The 23764-nt window shown below is 47.3% G+C and overlaps 1 protein-coding gene across 1 annotated transcript; it reads left to right on the top strand.

The window, feature by feature from the left end:
* Positions 1-2219: 2219 nt before the first annotated feature.
* Positions 2220-23642, top strand: LOC138498555 (uncharacterized). Its single transcript, XM_069622328.1, has 4 exons — positions 2220-2677; positions 4736-4831; positions 6787-6865; positions 22453-23642. The coding sequence occupies exons 1-4, from the start codon at positions 2594-2596 to the stop codon at positions 23151-23153; spliced, it is 960 nt and encodes a 319-aa protein (XP_069478429.1). The 5' UTR covers positions 2220-2593; the 3' UTR covers positions 23154-23642.
* Positions 23643-23764: the final 122 nt, after the last annotated feature.

The following is a 23764-nucleotide window of genomic DNA, read 5'->3' as shown; positions in this document are numbered from 1 at the left end:
CTTGCCTACCACTCTGCAGACCTTTACCACTGGCTACACTGACCAGAGTTGATGGGGAAAAATGTGGCCAGTGGCCTTTCAACCTATAAGCTCTTTTTACTGTGAGAATATGATGCCCAGAGAGTGGACCTTTGCCACACCAGTGTGTATCCAGACATGTCAACATTGCCCTCTCAGTCCTTGGGGATGTCTCTCCATGCCCCCCTGGGCTCTTTCACACCAGCACCCCTGCTCACCCCACACCCCCTGACTGCAGTACAAGCCCAGGGCCGTTCTTCCTTAATCTTTCACGCATAGAAGGCTTTGATGTGTAATTTGCGGGTCGCCTGCCAGAAGCGTGTCGGCCTTTTGTCCCGCTGAGGACGGGGCCAGGAAGTGTGGCGTGATCTGCCTTTCAAAGAGGCCGCGGTAGGCGCGAGGGGAGGCTTCTGGAGAAAGCTCATGAGGGGTCGCGTGCTACTGATGGCACCTCATCCGGTGCCTTTGCTCGACGCGCTTATGCAAATGTACGTGCCTTATGTTGGGCCCTGGCTCTATGAAATTACAAATGGCGCTCAGCAAGGCATCTCCCAGGTGGGAGATGATGAGGAGCGTGGGAGAAAGGGAGCGGGGCTTTGAACTGGCAGGAAGTATCGAGTTGGGGGCAGGGGGGGGGGCAGACCAGCTCGCCCTGGTTCTCAAATACACAAGTATCAAACCCAAGCAGGGCCAATCTAGTCTAACTCCTACGTCCTGTTTTAGCAACGTGCTCAGGCTACAGCCTACACCTCTGTATTGGCTTGCACTTTCGTCCCGCCATTAGCCACCCCCCAATGAAGGCCATATCGTTTGGCATTTTGCACGTTCTTTTATGGGCGGCAGCTGGGCCGCAGGTACAGGGGAGCTGGGGCGCCATGGTGTTGGGCCCACCAGCAGTGCCGAAAATCACGCCACGTGGCCTGCGCCATTCCTGCGCCCATCCCCCAAGTACCCTTCACTTCAGATTGAAAACAAAACGGTGATTTGGGGGCACGGGACGTGCGCGGATGTGACAGAGGAACGTGTGTATGGGGGGGAAGGCGCGGGGCGGGGGGGGGGGGTGTAGCTGCCTGTGTGCGAATAACCAATGCAATGTCGCAAATACACCCTGACCCTGACAGAGGCGGGCGAGACGTGTCAAGCGTTACATTTATTAAGAGTGATGTTATGTCCGTTCTTAAAATGCAGACCCTCTCACCTTCCCCCACACAGACTCGGGGGTTTTATTATTCTCTGTCACCAAGGCCTAGGCCCGTATGACCAAATGGTCTCCGAGGCTGATGGGCCGAGAGGTGAAGAAAGCGCCACCTCCGTAGGGCACGTGCTCTTCACGACTCCCACAGCTGCCTCGTACCCGGCGGCGACAGTTCTCGCACGTTTAGCTCTAGCCCCCCCCCCCCCCTACCCCCATGTCCATCCTGACCCAGGGTCGGACTGGGCCATGCAATTGTCTCGGGCATCAATGGAAAAGTGGCCCACCATTGCAAATGACAATTAATTCCGTTGGTGACACTGTTTGAATAGTACCCAAGGGAGACTTTTTTTTTGATAAAGTGGGATGCACATTGTGCATTTTAAAGAATATGTATTCAGCAACACTGGTGAAAACAACTGGCCGGGAAGTAACTCATCAAACTGGCCCACAAAGTAGCCCAATCTTACCCAAAAAAAACTGGTCCACACTAGCGTTTTGCCTTTTTGGTTCGGGCCTTGTCCTATAGGCCAGTCCGAGCCTGTCTTGACTTCTCAGCATTCCCGGCCCTATATATGCACGATGGGGAAGGGGGCATTTCTGGTGTAGATGGGCCGAGGAAAGGATTGGGCAGCGTTCTGCTAAGCCTTGCTAGGCCCCAAACCTTTCCTCTCAGAGGAGAGCTCATCCCGTTTCCACAGAGCTGAAAACATCCCTTCTACTGACAAAGACCGGGCACCTATTATCCTCAACACTCAAACCAACGCCCCTTCCCGCCACAGAGACCCTCCCCGCCTCAGCGCATGCTTCCGAAGTAAACAATCACAACAACATATTATCGGCCATTTCACTATGGAGGAGGAGTATAAAATGTCCGCAGCGGCTGGCATGTTTATATGTACCAAATGGGCAGACACCTAAGGTGTGAGTGTGACCAAGACTGGCGGGGGCGGGGCGCAGCACCCCTCAGCTCCAGGAGCTAAAAGAGGGAGGCGCTTGAGCGACAGACATTAGCATCCGGCCTGTGGCTTGAGTGGGAGGAGAGAGCACAGGTCACGCGAGGGAGGGAGAGAGAGAGAGAGAGAGAGAGAGAGACTGGCCATATGCGACCTGGAAACCGTGTGGCCCACAGCAGAAGCCAGGCGACGAGAGGGCGACCATTCGGGAAGCATTTCCCCCGCTTTTTTGGGATTCCCTTGAACATTCGACAACATTACCAGGCATTATCAGCATCACGCATGTTTTATGTTTGCCAGTTTCTGGCTGCAGGGTACTTTTCATCTTTTGAAGCATTCTTATCAGCGAAGGCGTTTTGTGGAAGTAGCCCGTTAAGGGCAGGAAGAGGCGCAGAGAAGTCTTCCGGTTCCACTTCTATCCGGGGCCATGAAGGGTCCTTTGCTGCCCGAAAGCGCGCACCTGGACCCGTCCTCTGGGTCTGCCAAGGCCACGCCTGGCCTTTATAGAAAGGTATGTGGAGAAATTCAAGCAGAGGGCACCCGCCACTCTCAAAATGTTAAAGTAACCATCTTGTCCATGATAAATGCATACGGTCAATGCCAGCATGTATAAGTATCCTCCGCCTGCCGGCTATATTTCTGTGCGTATTTATCTTAGCCAGAGTTACACAGAACGAAGTCTCGTTTTTAGGGTGTTTGTTTGGTTTTCTGTTTTTGTTTTGTTCTGTCTTTGCTCTTTTCGCGGTGTAATTTGTATTATCTGTATTTGTTGTCCGAGTCTAGGTGGTTTATTGTGTGTTTGCCGGGTGCGTGCGTGGGGCAGACTTGCTGTCCCTTATTTGCAAGTTTGCTTCTGCGCCTTGTTTTTTGTTTGGGGCTGGGGGTGAACTTGCACCAAATGCATACCGTGCACTGCTGCCCACATGGTTTAATGCCCAGTATTGCTGAAGGCTTCTGCTCTGTGGGCAGTGGCGTGTCCAAACTCTTATGATTGGGGTGGGATGGCCCAAGTGGGGCAGGGGTGGCATGAAGTACGCGCACATACACACATAATGATCATAGTTTAGGATAATGGTGTGGCCAATCAGATTCCAGGGGTAGCGCGTGCCACTTCCTGGACACGCCCCTGTCTATGTGGTGTTAGAACAGACGATTCCTCAACATTACTCTTGACTACCCATTGCCGTAGATGCAACCAACATAAAGCGCTAATTACAAAGTAAAAAAAAAACGCTGTATTCCAGGCACACGACACGGACGTGTTTTATAGCCACGCGCTTTACCTCCTTTGCAAAGGAAAGCTTGGAAAAGCGATCAAACGGACGCTTCTGGAGGGGAAAACTATTTGCGCTCAAGGGACCGATGCAGGATTGAAGGTTACAATTTATTTCACAAAATATTTACGTTCGCGAAATGGTCAACTGTTTGCAAAGACGACCCATACGCTAGACCAGGGGCCTGAACCCTGCGGCTCTCCAGGTGTTTTGGACTCCAAGTCCCATGATGCCACACCACTGACTATGGCGGGTAGCACTGTTGGGAGTTGGAGTCCAAAACATCTGGAGAACCAATCGTTGCAGTCACACCCCTGGGCATAACCGGAGGCGAGCCCAAGTAGTTGAAAACTGTTCACTGGATCTTGCTACTTGGAAGAATGGTAGACGTGTCCTCTTGAACTAATAAAACGACCCAGTGATTATAAGCCGTGCGTGCTCCCCTCCTACTACAGGTAGGCTCCCCACAGAATGTTCATTTTCCAGTGCTAACCAAAATCCCCGCTGCGAGGCGCACACAGCCTTTTATTGCAAACTATAACATCTCACGCAAGCCCACGTCGCGAGGGCCGTCTTGTAATTATCCCTATAGTAACAGCGCAAAAAGTGCGCTGCAGCAGGTGGACCTCTGTCGTACACCAGCATCTGGGAGGAGGCAGGTGGCCCGACCGAATGACAAGCGTCCAATAAAAGGGGTTTCACAGTTTCAAACGTGGGTAAAATACCCTGTCCGAATAGACCAGAGAATGTTATCTTGCTAGGTCTTCCATTTTGGAGGCTGCTGTTAGTAAGGTTTCTGGGGCACGCGGGATGGGGTGCAAAAGGGCGGTTTATAGAACGTCGACGTGACTATTCCCTCGCTCTTGACCCGTGATACTGATGTAGGGACGGCGTTAGGATGACGAGATTTAAAAATAAAAACCGGGACAAGGCATTGACATAAATAACCATCAGTAGTGGGATAATGAGGGGCGGGGGAATGGCTTGGGGTCCAGTCCCTCCCCAGGAAATCAACTTTAAAGATGTGGTTGTGACTACAAGCATGCTGAAAACAAAGCAACTTTTACTCTGATTGCTATTTTCGGTCTTGCCAGTGAAGCCCTTACATACACAGTAGTAGTTCAATGGGGTGGGTTCTCCCACCCTTGTGTTACCGCGTGACGGGCCGATTTATTTACTCATGTGAACATAGTATGGACAAGGGTTTAACAGCAGTCGTACAGGCAAACTCTGAACGAAGTCAGGCTTGTCAAACCTACCACATTCTCAACACAATCTTTTTTTCCCCCCAATAGTCAATCAAGACCTTGATAGAGAAGAAGAGGAGGACCCGGATCAATGCCAGTCTGGACCAACTGAAGGAACTCCTTCAGAGCAACGAGGGTTCAAAGGTGAGTGGTCATGGCACTGTAAAAGCAAACAAAGGGCAATGTCGAAGAGCAGGAGATTACACTCTTGTACATGATTTTTTTTAAAGCATTGCAGTGTATTGTGCCCCAATTTTACGGTAACAAATATCAGGTCAGTTGTGACTCGCGGGCCATCCCTGATCCTGCTATGAATAGTACAATCGATTGAATGAACAAGGATGATGATGCCAGTGCAGTCTAATACTATAGGCTGGAAGTACTTTTTTGTTCAATGGCACCCTTTAAGAGTAGAAGCTGGCATTCTTCTAAGATACATTTCACCATATCTTGGTCGAAGGAAAGTAAAACAGGGAGTGAGCACCAAATGAAGAAGGCATCTTTAATGTCATAGGGAATGACCAAATATTCCATCACATATCCACAGGAGACAAGGCCTTAGGAGACAGACAGGACCATCAATGGAAGAGATCCGCCCAGATTCATGTACATTTGCCTAGATTCAGGCTTATGTCCACAGGATCTGTGGATCAAAGTTAAAGTTCAACCTCGCATATCTAGGTTCAGACTTTTTGGCCCAGATTAATCTGCGCCGTTCTGAGTACTGCTGTGGGCTGGCTGTTCTCCCTGCTGGCAATTTATGAATCACTAGTGCTACTTCAGCTAAAATAGTACAAATTGGGTCATTGAACCTGCACTGGCAATTGTCCCAGCAAAATAACCAAATATGGTTTGTTACAGCCCTGGTGAAAAGACACCATTTGCACCCGTGTTAACACTTGAAATACACCCGTGTTAGCACCAGGTCAATTAAAACTAGGCCAACAGTGGTTATTGTACCAAGCCTAAGAGTCCCAAAAATCCTTTGAATGTGTCAATGCTAAGATCCACTTAAATCTATTTTTCAGTTGGCTTTCCTGCTATAAAAATAGCAAACCTAACAACCGTCTGCGCCCTGAGGTTTGGACATGAAATGTCACAATATAGCCTGATATGACATGGTATGCCACGAGCACCAAGAGAACACGCAGGTGGCAACAGTGTGTGGTGTAAGAATCTTTAACATAACATGTCATGTTGTGATATGCCATAGATTGGCGTGTTGGTTTAAATCATATGCCATGTCATAATAGGTCATGTCCTCAGTGACATGATGTGAAGTGTCATATCCTAAACTGTCATATGGCAACATGACATTACACCATGACATGGCATTTTAGGACATAACTTAATGACATGTCGTATCAGCAGAGCATGACAAAGTGTAATAGAACAACCCCTTTAAGATCCCAGTTTAATTATTATTATTATTATTATTATTATTATTATTATTATTATAAGCACCGTTTATGGTTAGATGATTGCATTGTGTATATAGTGTGCACACTTCGAATGAAGGTTTAATCTACGCAATGTTAGTCTACCCCCAGTTTGACATTCCTAGTTTTTTCAATTCAAGAATCCTTCCAGTTTGATTAACCCAAGAAATTGCCATTTTGTCCAGTCCAGTTTCTACCTCTTCGACAACTCAGCCATACCCCCACTTTGACATCTCCAATATTGCCTGTTTGCACAATATCCTTTTATTCCCCACTTAGCAATATCAGCCTGCTCCAGGTTTGATTAATCGTGAATACTTCCAGTTAAATCACATTTTGAAAGTACCTCGGTGCTCCTTTGATGAACCATGTATAATCCCAGTTTGACAAACCAACGGATGACATGCCTGTGCAATCCCATTATACTTCCAGGTTGCAAAATCCCAGTAAACTCCCAGTTTGACAACACAGTTTGGCCACATTTTGCAGTGTGTCGGTTTCTGTGCTGGCTGTGGAATCCCAATGTACTCTCAGATTGCCAATCCCAGCACACCCCCAGTGCAATGTTCCCAAGAAGCCGACTCTAGAGTATTCAGAACATGACATCAAGCACTCGATCATGACCTTGTGTTGAAATCTTGCCTCTGTTTCCTTTTCTAGACTGAAAAAGCCTCCCGACTGGAGAAGGCCGACATATTAGAGCTGGCAGTCAAACACCTGCAGCGGCTGAAAAGAGCAGGTAAAGGGAGCGGAATGGCGTGCTCTGACTGTACTTTTATGCCATACAGGTGATATGATTGTGATCGTGGTGTTCTGATGAGGAGATGGGTCTCACAAAGATCATTGTCGCTATATAGGTGACACTGGGAGGGTAAAGCAGGTACAATTGTTGTTCTGATTAAACAGGGAAAGCAACTGGGTTCAGTCCCATGTACACTGCTCAGAGGAGTTGAATACACTCAGGCTGGTTGTACAAATTCTTCAAGAGCTGTGGTGAGGTCAGGTTTTTCTTCACAGTGTAGCACCTGTATTTTGGTCATGCCTATCTTTTTTTTGAGCATTTCTGGACTCAAAGTTCCTCAGAGCCTTCACAAACACATACCTCTCAGGAAAATTGTCACAGGACGATAGCTTAGCGGCAACATGCTCGCCTTGGAAACATGAGGACACGAAGCAACACAGGTTCAATCCCGGGGTCTGCGCTTAGAAAACTCCGGTAAACAGGGCAAGTTGTAACAAAGCAGACAGAAACCTTGGGAAGCACGCTTCTGAAAAGGTAGACCCACATTCCCTGGTCACCTGTGGGCCCAGCTGCTTTTTCAGTTCAGTAAAAACACTCTCAGCTCAGTGTTCCAGACAGGCAGAAAAAGGCCCGAAGTTTCACCCCCAAAAAAGTAAAAGATGACTTCTAGAGTCAAAGATTTGCTGGTGGCTGGTACACTTGAGAATCTTTGGTCTCCACCACTGTGCAACCCCACCAACCCTATCATGAACTAACTTCCCTTGGTGATCTCCATGGGCTTCACAGCGACAAGAGACTTTATAAATGTAGCCGCTTTCCACTGGATAGTAATGGGTCTTAATGAGCGCCAGCAGGATATGACATGTAGCCTTCCGCTTCTGGATTACACTGCCTAATGCTCACTGACGGGTGTTCCCTATTGACAACGTCCCTTGGCTGTGGCTGGGCACGTAAACTCTGCTCCCTAATCTAAGGATTCCAGCATGGCTACTGCACCTGCAGCCAAAGATCCCCCTGAAGACTCTTAGGCCCCTTTTCAAGATTGTGCTGTTTTGCCATACACTGTTAAACCACCCTACCAATCCAATATACCAGCGCCTGAAGTCAAGTGCAAATGGAAACTGGCATTTCTTTTCCACAGTTCAGGCATGACATTTCTTGGTAAAAAAAAAAGAGTGACCATTTTGAGCCTTCCAGCACTGCCTCCTGTGATTCGCAGCCCTTGTTCAGCACCAAACAACACACGCCACACCTGTAAACGGGCAAAAGAAAACACAGAATATTTTATGCTGTACCAAAGTAGGCAGAAAATACTCGAAGCTTCATTTATTGAAATGCCCAACAACTCTTAAGAAATAGAAAAAAGAACGAAAAAAATGAATAAATCTTGCCAAAAAAATTGCACTAAAAAGGCGGGATCCCAGATCAGAAATTGTCGTGCATTTCTTCATATATGTTCACATTCTATGATCATCTGGGAAGGTCACTGGGATTCAAATACCAGGAAAGCGCTAGATTAACATCCATGCAAGACTAATGCATGTTGAAAAACAATAGGCCAGGTCACCTTTAGTTATACTAAGGTAGATTTAGTTATACCAAAGTAGGTGCCTCGGGATGGTGATCATTTAGCAAGCGGATTGATATTTCTGTCCCCAATATTGTTTGTTTGTTTTTTTATTTATTTGTAGGGTGCACCAAACCCTTAGGTAGCTGGGCGCTCAACATCACAAGAATACTTATAGCTTAGTTACAGGTATAGTCAGTAGCAGAGAATACAGATGTCAATACAAGTAGGTAGAGGTAAAAAGCATACATTGAAACATACAGCAGCATTCATTAGACTAGAGGTCGTTAAGGTGTAACCAGGAACGGGTTTTGCGTCAAAAGCTGAGGTAAGACTGATCCCTTCTGAGCTCAACTGGGGGGGGGGGGCACTCCATTGCTGGGCTGCTTTTACTGGGAAACTGTTACCTCCTGTTTTGTTTAGTCTAAATCTTGGTATTTGGAGGCAGTAGGAGTTGGGAGTCCTAGAAGGCCACTCAGAAGTGTTTCTGCTTATTCTTTCCTTCAGATAAGGAGGGGCAGCATCGTTAAGACATTTGAAAGTTAATGACACAGTTTTAAAGAGGATCCTATCACTAATTTTCAGCCAATGATAGTTTCTCCTAGCATTGGATATGTGCTCTCTAGTAGGGAGGTGCAGGGCCGTTCTGAGTGCATTTTTTTGCAACGTCTGTAGTTTGTTGATAATGTATTTGTTGGCTCCTAGATACAGTGCGTTACAATAGTCCAATTTTGATGAGATGAGGGCATTAGCTAAGATGATGCAGCTTGCTAGTGAGAGGAATGGTCTACATGCTCTAATTAATTTGCCAGTGTAAGCTATGGAAGAGGCCAGGGAGTTTACCTGTTTTTTTAGGTTTAGTGCAGCATCCAGATAGAATCCAAGTGTCTTCACTTCTTTAGCAACTTTAATAGTGTTGCCAACAATTTCAAAGGCACTATAGTTAGTGTCCAGTTTTTTTAGGTTATTAGGCGAGCCGAGGATCAGGATCTCCATTTTGTCATCATTCAGGCAAAGGCCATGGGTTCTCATCTATGCCTGAATGAGGATGTATATTTCATTTACTAATGCTGTATCAGAGGTAAAATTGCCCGAAAGGGGAATGAGGATCTGGGTGTCGTCTGCGTAATTAGTGTAGGTGACACCCAGTCTTTCGAATTTGTCAAATAAAGTCTTTGTAAAGATATTATACATGGTTGGTGAGACACATGAGCCCTGAGGTACGCCACATGTTGTTTGGATTGGGTCTGCTGAAGCAGAGGTGGAGAAAACTTGCATACTTCTGTTATCTAGAAAGGAACAGACCCAGGCTATAGCTTCACTTGAGAAGTAGGCAGCTGAAGCTAGGTGTTTGCATAATACTGCATGGTCCACCAAGTCGAATGCTGCCGACAGATCAAGGAGGAGTAGCATAGCTATGTTTCCTTTGTCATTGAGCTTGTCGATTTGAGCTTTAATGTCTATTAATGGTGTCTCCGTGCCGTACTGGGGTCTAAAACCCGATTGGCGGGAGCCTAGAAGTGATTGGATTTGAGATACTTCTGAATTTGAAGATAGGCCACTCTATCTATTATTTTGAGAAGGAATGGGACCGTTGTGATAGGCCTGTATTTTGTGGGGATGGAGGGGTCTAATGTTTATTTTTTAAGAAGGGGTAAAACCCAGGATTATTTTAAGCTATTTGGTACAGTGTTGGAAGAGAAGGAGGCATTGATGCGTTTGTATATAAAAGGGGCTAGATCTCTGGCCGCATCCTTAATTATTTGGGCTGGACAGTTGTCACCTTTACAGTTTGATGGTTTTAGGGAGGAAATGACTTTTTCAGTTTCCAGAATGGATACTTTGGAGAATTTGACTGGAGCTAAATCAAACTTGTCATTTGGAGTGGTGGTAGTTACTGTTTCAGCGAGAGGGAGCAAGGCTTTTTTGGCTGTAATTTTAGTTTGTAGTGTTTTTATTTTATTAGGTAGTGCATTTTGAATGATGGTACACCATTGTTTGTCTTTGGTTACGTTATCTGGTGGAGGTATGGGTGATTCTAGTTCCAGAAGGAACGTGAATAGTTCCGAAGTATTGGAATCTGCTTTGGATATTCTTTCATTGTAGACTTCTTTTTGGTTTGAATAATTTCTTTCTTGTAGATTTTGGCACAGAGTTTTAGTTTCAGTTTATTTTCCTCCATTGGGGAATGTTGCCATGTAGTTTCTAAGTTCCTTTTTTCCAATCTAAGTTCTTTAAGGTGAGGGGAGAACCAGGTATTAAGATGAGTTTGCTGTTTACTTTTGAGTACCTTAAGCAGGGCAATAGTATCTAGGGCCTTAGCCATAATGTCATTGTAGGTGTCCACCAGAGTATCTGGGTCAGAGTTGCTTGGCAGGGCATTAATCACAGGAAGGATGATAGGTAGGAGGTTGTCAGGTGAGATGTTATTCTTAGATCTAGTGGGGAGAGAGGGTGCCATAATTTTGTCTTTATCTATTTGTTTGTTGAGTGTTAAGTTGAAGTAGATTAAGTAGTGGTCAGTCCAAAGTTGGGGTGTGATTTTAGTGATGGTGGTTGGCCAATTTAGGGTGGCTACCCAATCTAGGGTCCTGCCTTTATCATGGGTAGGGGAGAGAACTTTTTGAGTGAGGCCATGTTCTTCAAGCATGGTGGCTATCACTTGGGCTTGTTTGTCATCCGGATCATTAAATCCTAAATTGAGGTCCCCTAAGATTATTATCTGGGATGAGTCTTTAGTGTTGTTAGCTAAGAGGCTAGATATGTCCTCTTCAAATGAGCCTATGGGTCCTGACGGCCTATATATAAGGTAGATGGTTAGAGTACGGCATGGGGAAATAGGCAATTTTGCTGCAATAAATTTGCAGGATTTTAGCGAGGGTAACGTAGATAGCCTTAGGTCTAGGTTAGCTTTGGCAATGATGGCTAGGCCACCTCCTCTAGAATTGGGTCTGTCCATTCTTAAGAGTTGATAATCTTCTGGTATCGCTAATGTGAGCGCTGGGCCTGCTGCCTCGTGCAACCAGGTTTCTGTGACCGCTAAGAGGTCAAGGTAGTCTGGCTAGTTCTATGGCGTGAGCCACGACAGATCTGACATTAATCAATGCTCCAGCTATCGTCGTTGTATTAGGTGATCTCTGGGGTTTCAAAGTTATAGGTGTGTGTTCTTTCGTTTTGACACCTGAATTATTTTGCATGTGTGCATGCGCCGTATGTGGAATGGTATATTTAGGGTTGGTACGGCAGTTTGAATAAATGTTACTAGTCATTTTAGGTTTGTTGAAGGACGGGAGTCGTGCTCGGAGCCTGGTGTTTCTGTTCAATGTGAGAACGGGTGCATATTTAATTTGATCCATGGTTAGCAAGAGTATTTGTGTGATCAGCAATAGTGCAGATAGCAACCAGGTTCTGCTGATGTACACTGTACTACAGTTGTTATTGGCTTGAATGGATTGGATTGGGAGGGCTGTAACTAGTGGCAAGTTGGCTAGCGCTAGGTCAGGCAAGAGTCGGGGTAGGTGTAGTAGGTTTACAGCAGTTTATATGTGAAATACTTGGGTCAGTGGTTCACCTAGGCGAGGTTCAGCTGGGCCATGTAGGTAGAAGAGGTTCCATATAGTCGGAATTGGCGAGGTTCAGTATGGTCACAATAGACTAAAGTTAGGATGGTTACCGTAGGCTAAGTTAAGCATTTGCACTGTGTGCTAGATTTCAAGGTCACATCGAGTCTAGGTAGGCTAAAAACAGGATATTGTCAATAGGCTAAATTAAGCATAGGCACTGTGTGCTGGCTTTCAAAATCAGACCAAAACAGGATATTCTCAATAGACTAAAATAAGCATAGGCACTGTGTACTAGATTTCAAAATCGGGCTAAAAACAGGATATTTTCAATAGGCTAAATTAAGCATAGGCACTGTGTGCTGGCTTTCAAAATCAGGCTAAAACATGATATTCTCAATAGACTAAAATAAGCATAGGCACTGTGTGCTAGATTTTAAAATTAGGCTAAAAACAGGATATTCATAGTAGGCTAAATTAGGCAAAGGCACTGTAATCACATCAAGTTTAAGTAGGATGAAATCAATGTACTCGTAATGGACTAAAATCAAGATAGACACAGTGGTGTGCAATACAGGCACTATTCATTGCTCCTGTATATATTCTAATAGGTTTCTAAGAACAGAAGCACTAAGTGCAAAGGAAAAAGGTACAGTTTCCGTAGTGTGGAAAATAAAAGAAGTGGATTTTTACCAGAGGAAAAGCTTGGTGAAACAGGGATCTAAAACACGCAAACAGGCAGTTCTGCAAATAACAAAAAGTGTACTTGATGAAACTTCATTTGCACCGTCAGTAGGGGCGGTATTCTAATATTCCCATTGACACATCTCACCTTCTTTAATCGTTGGGCTTGATTCACAAACCTATTTCGCAAATGCAAGTTCAGTTGCAGTTGAAACAAGCATTGGCAGTGCCAACAGTTTGGGCTTTTGAGTAGGCATGGCAAAAGCCCTTGCCAGGCACAGCATAGTAGTATTAACTGGCCATTAATGGTAGCAGGTGCCAATGGTGCGAGTACCTCGGCATCTAATAGCAGTGCCTGGCTATGCCTAATACTTGTACACAAGTCAAAACTGTTGGCTTTGGCAATGCTTGTTTTTAACAGGACTTCAGGGGAGCACACGCAAAGTGCTTACAAATCGAGTGGATGAAAACAGACCTGGTTTAACTTTATTACACCAGTAGCAGGTTTACAAATTGCACTCTACTGCAAAGTTTGATTGTAAGTCTTGATTAAAGCGAGCTGAAAGATTTCCTATGAGGTGGTGTTTTAGGTTGGGAGGGACAGGAACTCGGTGGGAATGGTCATAGGGATTAGCATGGACGTGGGCAGTCAGTGGGTGGGCAAAAAACCAAACACCTACAGGCTGTGTGTCACTCCTCCTTTGCCATTTCTCCCTATCTGTACTCCACTGCAATAGTTTCAGCAAGGCGACACCTATTAGCCCAAACAAAAAAAAACTGCAATTTGCAGACGAGCAAAGTGCAAGTGATTCAGAGAAAAACAGAAAGGTGATGGCTGGAAGGTTTTGAATTAATCATAACCACGGGCAAATCTCTGGGCAATCCTCCAGACCATCTCGTTTTTCATCCTGCCAAGCCATTACAGAGGGGGAAAGCTCATATGCAAATCAGTCGTGGACCCACCCCAAAAGGGGCAGTCGACCCCAAACTGCTAAGTCACATCCCTTCTGCATGAGATCACAAACATCCCCAGACTTGTTTCGGTTTTATTGGGCATATCAGTGAGGAGGATCTTGGGTCTCACGGGACCCATGTCTGGGCATACTAGTCCCACTCGGGATGACAAAGCAAAAACGAAGAGGTGATGGCTGGACGGTTTAGAAGGAATTTTAACCTCTGGCATTGCTCGGGGCAACCCTCCAGACCATTGTTCTTCGCCTGCCAAGCCAAGGCAGAAGGGGAAAGACCATATGCAAATCAGGCTTGGTTCCATCCGAAAACCGTCTAGCCATCACCTCTTTTGTTTTGCATGAGTGCACCTTTGACACATTTTCTTTGAGGAATTGCATTCAAAATGTTTAGGCCGAGGGTTCGTGGAAAAGGGGAAAGGAATGGATGAAAACATTGAGAAATAAAAGGGTGGGTATAGTAGGCAATGGTTGGGTATTTGTGTGGAATCACTCCCAGCTCAATGAAAAGAAGCAATGCAATTCACTAGAAAGAAATTGTCAACAAAGACATTTTTTTCAAATTGCTGAAAATTAGAAATCCATCCTTCTGACACACCCCTGATTTTGGCTTCTTATTCTATTCTTGCAAGGAACAACTTTGCATCAGGGCGTTAATGTTTATTGTCTCATTTCCCCATTTCAACTGGATGACACATCTTATGTGGCAGGTTCAACAAATAATCGAACCTTCAATCATAACGCGGGCATTGACAATTATTAAATATGCAAAAAGCCTAAATTCATTCAAAGCATTTGTGGTGGACCAATTTGCATGTTATTATGATTGATTTAAAAAAGGAGTGGAACGTGGCAAGGGGGGTAGGGAATGGTTCTGCTTCCCTGAGTTGGGCTCAGAAGGGAGGCAGTACCAGTCTGGCCGGAGAAAATACACAGACCCATGGCCATGTTTAATCCGTTTAACATAACTAAGCAGCATCAAGACATTTTTATACGTGACACCAAAAACATCCACCATTTCATTATCACCACAGGTATATTTCATATTTACATCTCAAATGGTTTTTCCTTGTGACAGGCTGTCCCAGGTGGAACCGTTCGCTCCGCTCCCTTATGGCAGTGGACATCCGTGAGGTCCCCCCTATGCTGTCGCAGACCTCCGCTACATACCTTATGTTGGGGGGTGATCTCAGGAGGCACCAATCTCTTGTTCGAGACCTTCCACCTCCTGGCCCACCACCTCCCTTCTCTGTCCTCCTTCCCGCCTGACCCTGCTGCCGGGCTGAAGCCATCCCAGTGAGGGGCAGACCGTGCACTCATCACTGCACCTAACCAGCCTCAGGGTCCCCCCGGGAGGGGCAAATCACTGACCATATGGTCCACCCCCGCCTGACACACGACCTACGACCAACCGGTCGGGGGTACTCCCCCCAGCTCAAGATATGTCCATCATTGCTAAGATGTTTCCAAAGAGCAAGCCTGTTCCTTTGTCCGACAGATGTACTCCGTTGTGGTGCATATTGTCCATGCCCCTCACCAGTCCGTTGGCCACCACCCGGAGCCTTCCCCCTGCCAACCGGGCTAACTCGTTGTTTAGTATCCTTGCCAAAACGTTGATTGGTCTTGCTGACTCCGGCACGCCCCATCTTGTTCTTAAATGATTTGTGACCATGCAATTATTGCTTTTGGCCCACCCAGCCGAAGGGGGAGATCAATTCCAGCCACAGAACCTTCTGCCCCATTGGCACCAGGTCGTCAGCGCCCCCAACCCCAATGTGCAGATCACCAGATCTGGATCGGGTATGTTCTACTTTATCTTATGCTCGGCCATGATGTTGCGCACTTGCCCAATCCTCAAGCCCTCCTTTCCGATCCAATGCACTCCCTCGTCCGAGCACCCAAACGGCCCTTGCCCCATCCTTGCTCGTCTCTCTATGCGCTTTACAAAAGAGTGCCGATCACCAACACCACCTGACATCCTCTATGAAATAACGGAAGAAAAATAGCGTGTTAAACACTCTTAATTTCTATTGCTCATTTCTTGCCTTGCTTTTTGTACTCCCCTTCCTTCTTACTCTGTTCCTCCCTCACGCCTCCCCCACATTAACCGGTCAGGTGGGGCCTTATGCAGCCCTTGAATGCTCTACATGTCCATCGCCCCAAGCTCATGATTTCGCCCACTGGCAGTCCGTCTCCTGTTGCGGTCTCTGAAATGTCATTCTCAACTAGAATTTAGAAGCACTGGACCCGTCCTGGTGTTTGAACAATGGGCCACTCGAGATCCCCCGGATCGCAATGAAATCCCTAAGAGCTGCCACCGGACAGATCACTCTATTCCCATTACTAGCCAATCCACTACTGCCCCTTTCAGCCCCTGATCTGTTTTTTACCGCCTCACTGAAATCTGCACCCAGTCAACCCCTTTAAAAAGGATATCTGGAAAATCAAGCCCCCCCACGTGACGTCTGTTTTAGTGGACCCAATCAATTCCCCTAGCCTGAAGGCCCCAAAAAAGGCTGTCACAAAAATGTCCCTAAAGAGAGTCCTCTTGTAATTATCTCTGCATACCCTTTCCAGTGATGGAACCCTCTTCTCTAGCTTCCGTGGGTCCAGTGGGCACCTGGGTCCGTTGTCCTGCCTCCCCATCCTTGTCCATCCTGTCAATGCCTTAATTACTGCAAAATGGTGTGAAGGACTCGCTACCCCTTGCCATCCTGCCATGAACCTGATAGCCGCCGCTCTCCCTTTTACTGCCCCTGCGGACACCCGCGAGTCATACAACTGTCCCAGGATGGCAATCAAGGGGTCCCTGTGGAATAGCTCTGATCTCCCCATCCTCTCGCAAAACTCCAAATACTCCTCAAATGCATTTTCATATGCCCTCTTGGTCTTCTTGGCCAATGATCCCTCGATCAGTGGTGCTAAACCGGGGCACCGAAACTACATAGTATGTTGGGAAAAGGGGTCATCGTAGTATCTGACTATGGCAGCCATCTGTGAATTTCCTGCATCTTAAGACGAGACAATGCATCCGTAGCGTTATTGCACACCCCTGGAACGTATTTAGACCGAAAATGCACCCCTCACTTCAAGCACAGCAATACCAAATACTTCAACACTCTAAGGACCATGGGGCACGATGCCCTCTGGTTGTTAATCACCATTACTTCTGACATACTGTCCAAGCAAAACACCACATGCTTGCCCCTCAGTCCCTCCCCCCAAATTGTCAATGCAACAATAATAGGGAATTGTTCCAAAAATGTGATGTTCCGGGTTAATCCCCAGTTGTCCCATTCCTCTGGCAATCTCTGCCCACACCGCTTGTTTCCCCAAATGGCCCAAAACCCCACACTTCCTGCTGCATCAGTGTATGTCCAATCTCCTGGTTGGACCGTGCCTTTTTGGACCATACCTGAATCCCATTGAAGTCTGCCAGGAAACTGTCCCAAACCCTGAGATCCGCCTTTAGTGAAGCGGATAATCTAGTATGGTGTTGCTTCTCGGTGAGCCCAGACATTGCCCCCCGCTATGGCCAGTGCAAAATTGAGCTGCCTCACTAGGCGCTGCAGTTGTGCCAGGGTCACCTTTTTGCACTGCCGGCACATGTATATTGACTCCCGGAATTCTGCTTCTTTCCCAGCCGGAATGCTGCAAATCCCCCGCTCTGTCAACTTCAAATTTGAAAAATACGATCTTGGTCACCAGCCCCACTGTTTTTGTCCTGCGCTAGTGGCACACCTGATTCTTCTGCTATGGCCTGAAACCCTTCCAGTGCCTCTGGTCACTGCCCTGAATCCGGGGGCCCCAAAACCAAAAAGTCATCGAGTTAGTGCACCATTTTCCCTCCTCTTATTCCACGCTTTGTCACCCATTCCAAAAGGCGGTGAATACCTCAAAGTAACTGCAAGAAATGGTGCAACCCATGGGACTGCATTTGTCAAAATAGAGCCATCCCTCCATCTGGAGCCCCAGTAGTCTGTAATCCGCTGGGTGCACTGGCAATAAGCGAAATGCAGATTTGATATCCGCCTTTGCCAGCAATGCCCCTACTCCGAGCCCCTTCAGCCGACTCAATGCATCATCAAAGGCTGCGTACCTCACCGAGCATACCTCCCCATCGATTGCGTCATTTACTGAAGCCCCTTTTGGAAAGGACAAGTTATGGATCATCCTGAACTTCCCTTCCTCCTTTTTTGGGGCAATGCCTACTGGTGAGCACACTAACAATGGGAAAGGCGGCTGCTAAAAGGGCCCTCTATTCTCCAGAGCCCTTTTTCCTTCTCAATTATTTCCCTTAACACTGTATTGTTCACTCTTACTGATGCTTGGTTTCTCGGTACTTCTGGTGGTTATAACCCCATTCACTGGAATGCAGAATCCTTCCGAAAAACCCTCCACCAGTAGTAGTGCTTCCTTTTGCCTCAGGTAACTATTTGCCCATATCCAAAGCACCTCCACCCTGATGGGTGTAGGCAACTGGTGCTCCCCTGTTTGGCCCCTACTTGCTCTTTTTGTATTCCCTATCCTCGGCCTTTTGTTGCACCTCTGTTCTGGATGGATGCCCAGGCAACGCGCAGCCGGAGCATGTGTGTTTGTTCTCGTGCAGGATTTTGTGTTAAATGCCCAACATGCACCTATGCCCCCTTCTGGGGGAGGGGTATAAAAGGACTGCCCCTGTCTGTGCCCATGCCTCTTGCGACCTGGGACCATGTGACCTCCCACTTTGTTGCCGAGCCATGGTGCAGCTGGCCCATAAATCTATCGCCCTGGTTCCCCCAATCCAGCTGTATACTCCCTGCTTTGGAAGCCCTGAACCTCTCATCATAATTCAGCCATGCGCTAAATGTGCACTCACGATACATGGACATTATTAAGTGTAGATATTACCATAGTTTCTGTTGCAGCTCTGGATATTGTCCTGCCATTATGGATGCAAAAATTGCAATCCCCATTGTCCAATTCACGATTGACCTCTCCACCTGTACCCTTTTCTCTTTACTTTCCCCTTTTGCTTCCTTCACTTCCTCCGAAGCAGTGTAACTTAGTAACACAAATATATCAACAAACTTGTCTTACCTTATTTCCATTGGTACGTGCCATGTGAGCATACCTGTGGGGTTAATGATGGGGGCTGCTGATGCCCGCACACCTCCCGATGTCCCTGCTGCCGTATATATTCCCTCGCCCCAACCTAGCGAGCTAAGTTTGGTACCGCTCCAATGCTACGTCCTGCCCCTTAATTATTTCCGCCAATCCAACTTCCAGGCCTGTGTTTGCTGATCCTACGTGCGGGCCCTGCCCCATGTGTAACCAGGCAAAGGTAGCCCCTGCCCCGCCTAGCTGACCCGTTGCCTGGCTCCCTCCTAGTCCGGATCTTCCTAAACCCGAAGCCCATTGTCCTGCTAGTGTGCCCATATTCCCAACCTCTCTAGCCCACTGCACCCTGTTGCCCTCCTGTTCGGTGCCCACCTGGCCTGTGATTTGCGCCCGACTACATGTGCCCACCTCTGCTCTTGTTACGGGCTCCATTATGTTGTTGGGACTTGTCATAGGACCCTGGTATCAGGGCCCTCCCCTGATAGCTGCAGGCTGTCTGGGTGCCCTCCCCTCGGTAATGCAAGGCCCTCTTTCCGCCTGGGCGATTCTCCCTCCTTACAGTTCCCCCCTGCCGTCCTGCTGAGTTACTGCTATCTTATTCCATAGCCCACTCCTTTCTTCCCGTCCTCCTGGTTGGAGAATTGCCACATCCCTCACCCGCACTGGCCCTGTGCCCCCTGCCTGTTCCTAAACCACCGTAGCTTTTGCTGCATTTTTATGTTTCTTCGCAGGTGGGAAGGACGCTCTCAGGCCCACCTTAGTCCTACAGGGCCTTGTCTCTGCTCTTACTTCTTCCCCTTCCTCCGGTGGTTGCTCCCGTGGTCCTCCCATATTAACCCCTATCAATTGGGCCATCACCGAGTCTATCCCCTTGTCCTGCAAAAGCGTGAATAGTGCCGCTACCTTGACTGGATCCATGCTTACTGTCTGTCCTTGTGTGCTGTTTTGCCAGTAATCTGCTGCCTGATTTTATCCCTATTGGCTCCCTCTCTTGCTATGCTCCCCTGTGTTCCCCTCCTGTTTCCATGAGGCGTTGTTTATCGCCATACTAACAAAATCCCTCAAGGTGTTTTTTATCCAAGCCCTACAAAATTCCCTCCTGACCATTTTCTCCCTTGCTTCGGTGCCTGCTTCCCCCACTGTGTTCCCACTTTTGCCGTATGCGTCTCACCGCACCCACTGCTACTGTAAGCGACACCCCCCATGTTGCAGCCTTTGCCGCTTGTACATTAATTCTTACAATGTATTACAAACTACACAAAGCACTTCCACATATTCAATTAAACTCCCAATTTTCGCCAACAGCTCCCGCCACCCCACAATGCTCAGTTTCCAACAGTACCTCCATCCCCTCTCCCCCTGCGGCATCGCACACTGACCCCTGCACCCCTCCTACCCCGCACTCTCCCCAGAAACCTTGTAATGCTGCACCGCCCCACCCCAACCGTCTCCCCACCCCACCCGAGCCCAAGATTGCTACACACCTGGAGAGAGAGAATGACTACTGCCTCATTCTCCCCTCCGCCCACTTCCTCAATGCCGCTCGCCTTAGCCTGCCCCTCCTCCCTGACCACCATCCACAGTATTTCCAGCCCTTCTCCTGCTTATAAAGGGTTGTGGGTAATGTTAATACAAAACTAGCTTTTACTCTGTTTGATATTACAGGCCCTGCTGTTTTATTGTTTCCCAGATGGTGTCTATTGCACATTGAGTTAATGCTTGTGGATGTTATGCGAACGGTTGGCGGTTCGAGCCATCCTGCGTTGCAAATTTGTGAAAGTATAATGTTTATTTATATGATTGTTGTTTATAAAATGTAGTTGTTGTGGGGCCGGCTACGGTCACGCAGCCGGCCTTATTGGTGCTGTGGGGCCCAGCACCATGCTGTTATGTCAGGGTCACCCAGACTACTGGTTGCTGCAGGGCAGGGCCCTGGGAGGCTGTGCGTCACAGCCTGGGTGCCGGAGCACTGTGGATGCCTGGAGCATCCCGGATGGTGGGTGCCTGGGCTGGACCTAGGGCACCAGGCTGGTCTGGGGGGCCCAGACCAGCCAGGACCAGCAGGGCTGTGGTCAACCGGCGTGGGGCCTGCAGGCCAGGGCCGCAGGACCGTGGTCACACGGTGTAGGCTTGCAGGTCCACAATCAGAGACGGACACAGGAGTTCCATAGTTGGAGTCTGCTGCCGTTCTACTGCACGTGCCTGCAGGAGCTCCTTTTATTAGCTTGAGCCATGACACAGTCATGCCCCATTTTAAAAGGGCAATACACGTGGGAGGGACACATCCTCTGAAAGGGGTAATACACAATCGGGGGGTCACACCTTACAGTTGTCACCCTTCCTTTCCCCCAAACCACGACAGAGTTTTTAAATTAATAAAACTCTTTTGAAGGGGGGGACAGAGAGTCCAACCCAGGGACATTCCCAGCAAAACCAGGATGTCTGGTCACCCTATCCTCTCCAAACTCCCCAGACTGCTCATCGTGTAGCGCATTGAATGCTTTGGCCCCTGAGTCGCCCCCATTCTGGCAGCCGGAGCTGTGCATAGGATGTCATCACAGTATGCTTACCCTTGAACCGGGCTGAAAATAAATATATGCATATATAGCTCAGGGGCAACGTGGGGAAGCAAGACAACACAAGACAACGCATAGCAACACAGGTTTCGAACACCGGGCTCGTGCTGAGAAACTGGTCTCAGGTATAACGCGTGTTATAAAAGAAAAATTATGATATAATCCATGAAATAAATATGCTGGGGCATGGTCTATACATTCATGTATTTGTTCAAGTATTAAACACTAGACGGTACCTCTGCATTCCCCAGGCACCATCACAACCCCAATTCTGTTTCAGAAAGACCTCTAGTTTTAAATAAAGTCTCCAAAACGTAACTGCTGCTTGTATCCGGGCAGAGCTGATCAGTTTCCTAAAGTGAAGACAAAAGCAACGTCTGCAGGCGGCTTCTTGTGTAATTGGCTGTATTTTTGTTAAAATCTAAAATGTTATGTTGTACAATGTTCACAATCCTATGTCTTGCTTTAAATCTAGGCCATCGTATGTAGTCAATGTTAGACCATAACAGGCTGCCTACCTTGCCACATGGGCACTGCTGTTTGCATCTAGTGCCACAAGGATGAGGGAGGCGAGAGGTGCAGTTAGTTTTCTTTTACTTGTATCGACAAACGAGGGAAAGAGAGGTCTATGCTTGGGAGGGGGACTGTATTGCAGTATACGGTAAACTGTGATGGGCAATTTGAAAAATGTTGATGACAATTGCAGTATTCATTCACACTATATAGAGAATGCGATAAGCCAATGCTGTTCCATACTCTATGAGGTATCAGGCTACTCATTCATATTGTTTAAGGATTTATCAGATTAATAATAGGGTGTGGTGGACTCTAATATTGCCTCTGGCTCTCACAATCCTCAGGCCTCACTGGGCTGAACCAGCACTGTTGATTCCATTTCAGGAAGAAAGTGAGAAACTGAGCAAAAGCACTTGATTTATTTCACATGATTATCTTGTGAAGCAGCACTCTCAAAGTTGTGAGAAAAGATTCAATGAGGGATTTCAGCCAGTGAAAATTAGAGCAGCTCGGGAAGGTACACGAAGGAAATGATAGTTCTAATTAAAACAGGGAAAATATCCCTTGGTACAGCTTGCATCTAACCATTTTTTCCTCTTCGTTTCTTCTGCAGCAAACTCTGACCCCATCAGAGGATTCACTGCCGGCTACAGCCACTGCCAGAGTACCGTCTCCAGCTTCTTCCGCCCGGGCGAGATGTCGGATTCAAAGCTAAAATCCCAACTCCTCCTGAACCTCGAGTTCCAAGGCAATTCTGCTAAAAAATGTACACATCCTCTGCAGAGCTCGGAGCTGTCGGCAGCTTCACCCCTGCCTTGGAACGCTCAAGCTGCCTGCTCTTCTCGCCAGAGGGAAGCCCCACTTGGTCCAATGAACATGGACCGTGACCGGTTTCTGTCAGAAGAAAGCATTCATTCCTCTCGCTTGCAGGCTGACCACACACACTTTTTCCTGAGGGCTCCATCTTGTCACAGTTTTTCGGACATCACTCCAGGTCTCCCTTCTGCCAATCACAAGAAGACACATGAGCTTCTACCAGGACTTGCATCTCACCGCACCTTCCCTGCTTCTGAGGGTTGCGTGAGACAGTGTACTTGTGATAGCAGAGTGCCACCTCTCTCGGATCCTGCACCACAACAAAGCCTCCCAGCCTGCACAGTCGCTGACTCTGACAGTACCCTAAGGTGTCAAATGGAGTCACACATTACCCAGGACAGTCAGAATGGTCCCCGCTTTCTGCCCGGAGCTGAGATGAGCGCCCCCCTATCACAGCATCTCCCTTCTGCCCCCAGTCGGGTGTGGAGGCCCTGGTAGGAGATTGGCATGAACATATTTCTTCTGAACTATTTTTGCTTCAAAATATGAGAAGGACTTCCATATTGGAAAACCACATTTTGCAAATGTGTTTCTTTGAAGAGAAAAAAGACTTCTTACTTGTGGATGTTTGTTGGAGAGTTTGAAACCTGGCATCTGGACAGTCCTCGGGCACAGAGACTCCTTGCATTGAGATGGAGCAATTAAGAGTGTCAGCTGTCTTTCTTACAGGTGACCCCGCTGTACTGTCTATAAGCATCGCTTTATGAACTTATTTATTTAGGATACAAATAAAATGAGGATGTAAAGATCTGAATTTGGGCAGGGAATACACACATGATTGTATATTACATAAGCCACCTCTGTTGACATATGAAGGACACTTTATAAATAGTCAACTGATCTCTACATGATCCAGTGATCTCAAACTCTAAATCGCATACAATTGTAAAAATATAACAGAAATAAATGTTGGCTTTGTTGAACTGTATAATTAGTCTGCCTTTTATGATTTGATGAACGGAGGATACCAAAGGGGCAACACGCTGGTCTTGGAAGCAAGACCACGCAGAGGAACAGAGGTTCAAATCCTGGATCCGTGCTTAGAACCC

The sequence above is a fragment of the Ambystoma mexicanum genome, chromosome 5q, assembly GCF_040938575.1.
Source record: "Ambystoma mexicanum isolate Mex_15411 chromosome 5q, UKY_AmexF1_1, whole genome shotgun sequence".
In the NCBI taxonomy this organism is placed as follows: Eukaryota; Metazoa; Chordata; class Amphibia; order Caudata; family Ambystomatidae; genus Ambystoma; species Ambystoma mexicanum.
Note: the sequence above shows the minus strand (reverse complement) of the source record. Positions and strands in the feature narration are given on the sequence as shown.